Genomic DNA, 8,953 nt, shown 5'->3' with positions numbered 1-8,953 from the left:
TCTTCAAATCCCTCTCAACAGTAATTCCTCATGATGAATTCAAAGTAGGATGAGGCATAACCTCAATAGGTATATCCCCAATCGCCTTTGAGTGTAAGGAGTTCACTGCATTGAGATGTTGATGTTTCCACCAATATGTCACCAGAGCGAAGCTTTTTGACAGATTTTTGAGAGCCAGCAAATCCTTCTATTCCCTTCTGAATGAAAAAGGGAGACATTTGCCCTAAAGGTTTGTCTGAAAGAGAATGTAGAATAAGAAAATGAGGTACAGGTGTTACAAATATTGAAGATTGCTGCCTAAAATCTTCAAGACGTGAGCATATACTTGTGGACTGTTCTTCACTATTTTATTTAAGTTTTTATTTGGATGGTCCATAATAAGAAAGAATATTTCGCTGCTCACTGACCCCACCCGCCATGGAGTCCTACGACGGGATGGACTACAATGCCAAACAAGGACACTGTAGCAACACCAAGGTTTCATGAGCACTATACCCAAAGATCAGTATCAGATACCATGTCCACAACACCTGTTGATAACATCCAACACTGGTACTTGGTTGACCCTAGACCACGTACAGGAATCCACACCGAAGGATCGATGTTAGGAGATAAAGTTTGATAATTTAATGAATGGTAATTGTTTATTGATTCCTCCAACAGTAGTCTCAAATGTGTTCTCCTTCTTAATGATAAGATATATGTATTTGTTACTATTACTCATTTTGGTCACTTGAAGGAAACACGAAAATCTCAAACTTCTTATTGATAAAGTCAAATATAAAAAAAAAATGTGTTTGGCTACTTTGTGGAGACCTAAAAATCTTTTGAATGTTGTAAGACTAACAATACTGTTATACAAAGTTTCTGCGTTGTTATTTTGTGTGTATGTGAAATGGGACAAGCAAAGTACTAAATCAGCACCAGATAAAGAAGTAATGGCCACCCGGAGTCAGCCTGATAGCGGGATAGAAAACATTGAACGTGAAAGTTTGGTTGACACAAAGAAAGTCCTATTAGCTCCACTTCAAATTAAAGTGGGCTTGATGAATCAGTTTGTGAAGATCTCAGACAAAGATGTTAACTCTTTCTTTATGGACAATTTCCAACCTTTTCAGAAGTGACATTTAAAGAAAGGACTTTGTTTGGCCTCGGATTAGAAAATTGACTTTTGGCATTGTTTCACAACATGTATATGTACATGTATAAATAGCTTGCATACTATAGATTGCATTTATTGTTAACAGGCGATTAAATGGGCAATATAAAAGAATAATGAATTAAATATTTCATTACGATTATTTGTCCAGGTTTTCAAATTGTTGTCATAATTGATAATACCAACCGAATGTACTTGGTATATTCCATCATTCAGAAATAATCCAGAAACCAATGTCAGTCTAGTCGAACATCATGGAAAATCGTGAAAAAAAATTAAATTAAAGTAAGTAATGGTACAGAGCTGAGTGTTCACACCAACAACGATTCAACTTCTACTGCCTTTCACTGTCTAAAGCGTGCGACCTCGTAATCTGAGGGTCGCGGGTTCGCATCCCCGTCGCGCCAAACATGCTCGCCCTTTCAGCCGTGGGGGCGTTATAATGTGACGGTCAATCCCATTATTTGTTGGTAAAAGAGTAGCCCAAGAGTTGGCGGTGGGTGGTGATGACTAGCTGTCTTCCCTCTAGTCTTACACTGCTAAATTAGGGACGGCTAGCACAGATAGCCCTCGAGTAGCTTTGTGCGAAATTCAAAAACAAACAAACACTGTTTAAACCTCGTTTTGGAAACACAGTTACCATTAAATACCTTATAAAAGAAAGCAAATGCGTAGAAGCCGGCCTCTAATATTTCGACTAATTGTACTCCCTACCTCCATCCTTCCTAAACAAAAAAGATATAAAAAATGTATACCCTATCATAATATGTGTGTGATTTTTTTATGATTATCCATGACAGCTGACTGGATTAACATCACTGTTTGGATTTTGACTGATAAATGGGATATCCCATAGGCATTATCCATTATGACAATAAGTTGGTAACATGAACCAATAAAAACAATACGATACTGATATATATAAAGAAATTTGGGAATTAACCGAAATTACATCGTAAAACATACATACGGAAATAAAAGTTATACATAAACAAACAAAACCAATATGTCAGTGGTACGCAAACACCTTACTGTCACTAGCACCATGTTAAACATAATAATGGATATTTTAATTCTTTTTATTTATATGTGGGGACAATATTAAATCCTGCTTGACTCCAATGTAAAAGGTAACACTGACTTTGTAGGTACATTTGATACAGGGGCCGCGGAACCGGGGGGCTGCAGCCCTACCACACTTTTGGCTAACAACCATTTTTTTCAATAGTGCAAAAAAAATGAAATGTCGCAGATAGATAATATTTTGATTCTTGGTTAAAATGAAATTTTCATTATTCTGTTGCTTGGTACATCCTGCTGGTATCAATATCGTTTGTTTTACCGTATTTAAATTCCTACATGACTACACGAGCGGTGACGTAGGTGCGTGACATAAAAAAATAAAAATAATTTTGTTTGTTTGTTTGGAAATTTCGCACAAAGCTACTCGAGGGCTATCTGTGCTAGCCGTCCCTAATTTAGCAGTGTAAGACTAGAGGGAAGGCAGCTAGTCATCACCACCCACCGCCAACTCTTGGGCTACTCTTTACCAACGAATAGTGGGATTGACCGTCACATTATACACCCCCACGGCTGGGAGGGCGAGGATGTTTAGCGCGACGCGGGCGCGAACCCGCGACCCTCGGATTACGAGTCGCACGCCTTACGCGCTAGGCCATGCCGGACCAAATAAAAATAAACGAGCGAGGCCTACGGCGCGCGTACGGATCTGTACTACATACCGTGCCCTGTATTTGATTGCATATTATGACCGTTATCTTACAGAGATGTAGACACACACTATATCAATCATGTATGTGTTGCATGGGGCTGTGCGCGCGTATTGTTGCGTGACTTCAAATAGAATGTGACGATATTTTTTTTTTTTATTCGTGGACCTTGCATGCGTGGTGGCGAGCTAACTATCACAACACACACGAATATATGCATTTTAAGAACCGAAACAAAACGTAACACAGTATGCATACACATAACGTACATGTATGCATGATAAACTACACACGAAGTTGGCTCAGACTAATTCTAAAACCTACCAGGCGTCTTATTACGACTCCAAAATTTCCCACAGATGCCTTGATACAGAATTTAAGCTCAATATGGATCATGCTTTTACCAGTGAGGATCAGGAGAGTGAGGTACAAAATAAACTTAGATTAAGAATTGTCAGTTTGTTCTTGGGCAGTTATGTTATGTATTGTAGCCTTGTAAGTTGTAGGATATATATTTACAAATAAGCATTTAATTGGCCTATTGTGCACAACTCTGACACGCGGGATGGTTTTAATCAAGTTTGGACACTCGCAGGGGTGTGGGGTTTTCTAAATTGTTAACTTTTGTTAAATTTGAGCAAATCCAATGAGAATGATGTTCAAGGTAATCCCACTTAATAAAGATCAATAACCATGTGGGTATGGGTAATTATTTATAATTATTAATTAAAAATTATTAATAAAAGTTTAGAGTGGCAGCTCTGAATTTGATACTCAAAACATAAATGGAAACATGACCTGTACGTGAGACTGGTCTAAATTGTCAATATCCCGTTCCACCCCTCCCCAATGTAATTACAATTTTACAGTTAAGATTTCCAGAAAATCCCGAGGCTTTGATAATTAAAGAAACGAGAACATTGTGAATTCCAAGAATATGAACTGCATTCACAAATCTATGTACAGGCATACAGCTTTACGCACAGCTTAGTTTGATGAAGTGAAAACACAACACAAAGTCATTTGATTTGAAACATGTTACTGAAATTCCATGTGTTTCGTCTGGCCTTAATCAAGTTCCATGTTTAATAATCAGCCTATGTCCACAGTCCTGTAAAATTTTTGATAACCTGAAACCTAGACCTTAAATGTGGAAAACTTGAACATTTTGTGTCTGCTCAGTTAAACATGGTTAATTTTGCCACTGGTAATAGATTCATTGATTGTATCCACCCATCACATGATCGTGAGATATTTTGGATTTAGCAGTGTGCAGCTGCCGTATCCGCCACGTGGTCACATTCATGTGTGCGTTCTAACTGCGCGGGCGGGGGGGAGGTACTCGCCTAATGGGTGTATGCCGCTCTAATAGGTTACTTTTTTTTTCCAAGAAAACCATAAACATGGGGTATGATTTGTGCATGAAATTCATGAATATCCCCCCAATCCATTTTGACCTAAATATGGGTAGGTTTATCGCTCAAAATGATATTCTTACAGTTCTCGCACCGATTCTCACCCTTATTGTCGCTCATGTTCGATGTGTACACGTTGCGCACACGCGTGATTTTTAAATTTCAAGTGCAACATTTAAAAATCACGAGTGTTCGCACGGCCCCGATCCCTCGCTGGCCGGTCGGGTGCACGCAGCTAACTAGATCGCTTCGTACGGACCGGCGCGGGATGGGTATGTTATCAGCTAACTTGGTAGCTTCATTTGGACCTGGATGGGTACGTTATATGGGGTAATGACTTCCTGCGCATCATGGAGGATTCCACAATGGATGTGAATGTAGAACGTACCCCATAAAAAAACCCTTAAAATGGGTCAATTGCTCTTCTTAAAAATCCCTAATAATGGGTACCCTTTCTGCCAAAAATGACCCAAATGTAAAAATAGGGCGATTTCAATAGGGAAACGTCCTACAGTCATTTCTTTTCATATTTCAATAGGTCAGACCAAAGCCCCTTCCCAGAAAAAGAAAAATACAGTCATCGATGGAAAAGTTCTGTGGTCCCAAGCTGCCTGTTAACAAGGGAAATGTGAACAAACTATACAGCAGGCGGGTTGTCAGTAGAAACTGTTGGTCTATCGACAGCTTCAGAAGGCATCCATTCTTTTGTAGGTAGCAAAGCAAATATGGATGACAGTTTACAGGCGGAATTGATAATCCCGTCAAAACCAATCAACCACGAAATTTCCAGTACCCCAAAAGGGAATGCAAGCAATTCAAACGATCATTTCAACTGTCATGGTACGAAGAATTTCCTTGGTTACACTACATAGAGTTTTCAGATACGGTTTTTTTGTCACACCTGCTTACTGGCAGGAAAAGAGCAGAAATTCAATGCAAAGTACAAGGAATCGGCTTTCCTCCGAGATGGCTTTTCAAACTGGAAGAAGGCAAGGGAAAAGCTTCGAGATCACCAAATGTCGCAGTGCCATAAAATGGCAGTAGAAAATGTAATAGTTCTTCCCAAAACATGTTCTGACATTGGCGAAATGTTGGATATGACACTGGGAGAAGAGAAGAAAGAATCTAGGAGCAACATGTCCAAGATCATCGAGAACTTACAGTTCTTGGCTAGACAGGGACTGGCTTTGCAAGGACACAGCGATGAAGAATCGAACTTCATACAACTTTATCACCTCAGAGTAAATGATAATTCTAAAATGATAGAGTGGCTTAAGAAAGAAACCAACAGGTATGTTACACATGATGTTCAGAACGAAATATTAGAGGTAATGGCATTGCAGGTGTTGCGAGATGTGGCGTCTTGTATCAGAAACCGTCGTTATTTCTCCATCCTTGCCGATGAATGCACTGACGTTGCAAACAAGGAACAGCTTACAATATGTATTCGATGGATTGACGACAATCTGGAACCCCACGAGGACTTCATCGGATTTTATGAAATCCCCACCATAAAGGCAGATACCATCGTATTGACCATCAAGGACGCGATAATTCGGATGAACTTGACCCTGGCCAACTGTCGGGGCCAGTGCTACGAAGAGCTGGATCACGAAGAGGTGTTGCTGAACAAATCCTCAAAGATGCTCCTAAGGCACACTATACACATTGCCATGGGCATGCCTTAAATGTGGCAGTATGTGACGCAACAAAAGGGTCTAAGTTGTTAGCTGATACCCTAGATATCACATACGAAATCTGCAAGCTTATAAAATTTTCACCAAAGCGTCAAAGTCTGCTCGAAAAAATAAAAGCTAACATCAACCTAGAAACAGCAGGTCTAAAGGTGATTTGCCCAATTCGCTGGACATTTCGCGGCCAAAGCTTCGACCGCATCATTGCCAACTACGAAGCGCTTCTCTTGGAGTGGGACGTTTGTCTGGAAGATCGTCTAGACTCTGAAATGAGGGCACGAATAATAGGTGTCAGATCCCAAATGGAGAAATTTGAGTACTTCTTCGCTCTTCATCTTGGTGTCGCCGTGTACTCTTTGACGGACAATTTGTTAAAAACATTGCCGAAGACCTGCATGTCTGCAGCACAAGGGCAACAAAATGCAAAACTGGTAGCAGGTGTTCTTGATAAAATGAGGAATGATAGTAATTTTGACAAGATATATGAAGAAGTGCACCGAAAGGCAATGAAGCTCAACATTTCCGAACCTCAAATGCCAAGACAGAAGAGAGAGCCTAAGCGTTTTGAGGTAGGAACCGGTGAGCCATCGTTCCCGTCGTCTCCCAAGGAATTCTACAGAAGGCAGTACTTTGAGGTTCTTGACCTTGCCATTAACGCAATCAACCGTCGTTTTGATCAGCCAGTCTTCCAGACGTATCGACATATGGAAGATCTCCTCTTTAAATCTCTTCGAGAAGAGGATACTCCTGATGAGCTGAAGTAGTTGGCGGACAAATACGGTGATGATCTGGACATCCTTTCTCTCAAGGCACAACTACCTCTCCTCAATGGACTGTTACGCGGTGACTCTGAAGATCGTCACTTTGAATGCTTCAACGACATTTATCTGGCCGTGAAGCAGCTGAAAGAACCTCAAAGATGCCTAATCTGGGAAGTGATAATTCTAGTCAAACTCCTGCTTGTTAACCCATCAACTAATGCTGTAGGAGAAAGGAGCTTCTCGACGGCCAGAAGACTCAAGACATGGCTACGATCAACAATGAACCAATCTCATTTTAATAGTTTGGCAGTTCTCCACATCCACAAGGAACGCACAGCATCATTAGACCTCGTTTCTATTGCCAATGACTTTGTACAAAAGAATGACAGAAGGAAGGTGAAGCTCGGTGTATTCACGGAACACGACTTTGCTGGAGGAAGTTGTTCCCATCATTAGATCACATACGGTAATTTTACTCTTCCTTGGTAAAAGTGATTTGTATTTCTATCCATCGAGGTACATCAGTTTATACTTTTGCGATATGATAATGAGGTCAGTAAAATTATGATATCAGTTTTCATATGAAATTTGATATATAAAGGTGAATAGGCCAGTAGAGCAACTGTGGCATTATTCATTTATATTTCCATTTTAAAAGATCATTAATATAGCTATGCATTGACGAAGTAACGTGTCATCCATGTATATAATTTTACTGAGATACTAAAGCTAGCTCTATTTCGATTTTTTTTCAGTCCTACGTTTGTAAGCAACCTAAATGCATATTCATACTCAGACACAATCTGAAACGTCCCTAGTTCCTTGATAACAAACCTTGCATCATCGCATCGAAACACATTTTACTTCATTAAATTTAGGTTAGCATCTAGCATCTGAATATCTCAATGAGATTTGTTAAGTCTCTATTTAGAAAATTTCCTTGTAAGGACCTGCTAATGATAGTTGATGTTGCAGAATTCAAAGTAGCAAAGTTAAACACAGTAATTTAAGTCATACCGGAAGGCACAGAAAGAGAAAACCGATTATTTTTTTTATAGTCCCCACTAGAAGAAGAACTGCTAACAGGGCCTCAGAATGGGTTATCAATATGATTAAAATCGAGGAGCTTCAGGGGACTCCGCTCCCTGAACCCCCGCCAGGGGCTTTGCCCCTGGACTCCGCCTGTCAGCCCTCCCACTCACAAAAACGTTCCGCGGCCTCTGTTTACAGTGGAAAACAGTAGATCGTAGTTAGCTAAGTTAGTACAAGCGCTGTATGTGACCGCAAATAGAAAGTTAAGTTCTTGCTTTCTACTCTAAGTAAGCTATCAAATCTATTAAACAAAAGCGAAAAATTACCTCACACTTACAGTCTGTGGTCCCTACACATAGTTATCAGATTTTCATTTATTACACGTGGACTGATATTAGTACAGCTACAATTAGAGATACCTTGAAAATGTTTAGACAAATTACATAGAACTGTACTTATTGTAGCTGTATTAATATCAATCCACGTGTAATACATGGAAATCTGACAACTATATGTAGGGACCACAAACTGTAAGTATGAGGTAATCTTCTTTCACTTTTGTCTGATAAATTTGATAACTTATTTAGAGTAGAAAACAAGAACTTAACTTTCTAATTAACTGTAGAGAATAAAAAGCTTTTCGAATGATCAAGCACACAGAGTTTTTCTTACAGCAAAACCACATCGGGCTATTTACTGTGTCCACCGAGGACAATCGAACTCCTGATCTGAGCGTTGTAAATCCATAGACTTACCTCTGTCTCATGGGGAGACTATTTCATTAAAACAATAACTCCATGAACATAGTTATTTAATGTTAAGTGTTAACTGATTTTATCTGTTGTCAGTACAAAACTGGTTGCTTATCAGTTCGATTATAAGACTATAATCGTAACGTTTTTTTGAATGATTAAATGGTACAATAGATTATACTACATGTTTTTAAGTTGTGAGTTTCTGTTTCTATTTTTCTTTGTAAATATGCACCATACTTAAACTAAACACATACTTATTCGACTTGGATTTAAACCTATTCATAAAGAATGTGAAAAAACAGCGTATTTACAAGTCATTTGAAAATATTGAACAATAAGAGAATGAATTTAAAAGAAAACAACAGTTTTAATAAATTAAATTTTAATTAAAGTTTCTTTTAACCAAA

The 8,953-nt window shown here is 39.0% G+C and overlaps 1 protein-coding gene across 1 annotated transcript; it reads left to right on the top strand.

The window, feature by feature from the left end:
* The first annotated feature begins 938 nt into the window (after window positions 1-938).
* On the top strand, window positions 939-6,762 carry LOC143251733 (zinc finger MYM-type protein 1-like). The gene is made up of 3 exons (XM_076502976.1): window positions 939-990; window positions 5,220-5,595; window positions 5,826-6,762. Exons 1-3 carry the CDS (start codon window positions 939-941, stop codon window positions 6,760-6,762), a joined length of 1,365 nt encoding a protein of 454 aa, XP_076359091.1.
* The last annotated feature ends 2,191 nt before the right edge of the window (window positions 6,763-8,953 follow it).

Source organism: Tachypleus tridentatus, chromosome 6 (assembly GCF_004210375.1).
Source record: "Tachypleus tridentatus isolate NWPU-2018 chromosome 6, ASM421037v1, whole genome shotgun sequence".
NCBI lineage: Eukaryota > Metazoa > Arthropoda > Merostomata > Xiphosura > Limulidae > Tachypleus > Tachypleus tridentatus.
Note: the sequence above shows the minus strand (reverse complement) of the source record. Positions and strands in the feature narration are given on the sequence as shown.

What these genes read in the sequence shown, in the direction of transcription:
- LOC143251733 (XM_076502976.1), top strand. Translation starts at nt 939, where the DNA reads ATGGCCACCCGGAGTCAGCCTGATAGCGGGATAGAAAACATTGAACGT. An exon ending in AGAAAACATTGAACGTGAAA is followed by an intron (nt 991 to 5,219) that starts GTTTGGTTGACA and finishes GCTTACTGGCAG; the next exon opens with GAAAAGAGCAGAAATTCAAT. An exon ending in CTTAAGAAAGAAACCAACAG is followed by an intron (nt 5,596 to 5,825) that starts GTATGTTACACA and finishes CCATAAAGGCAG; the next exon opens with ATACCATCGTATTGACCATC.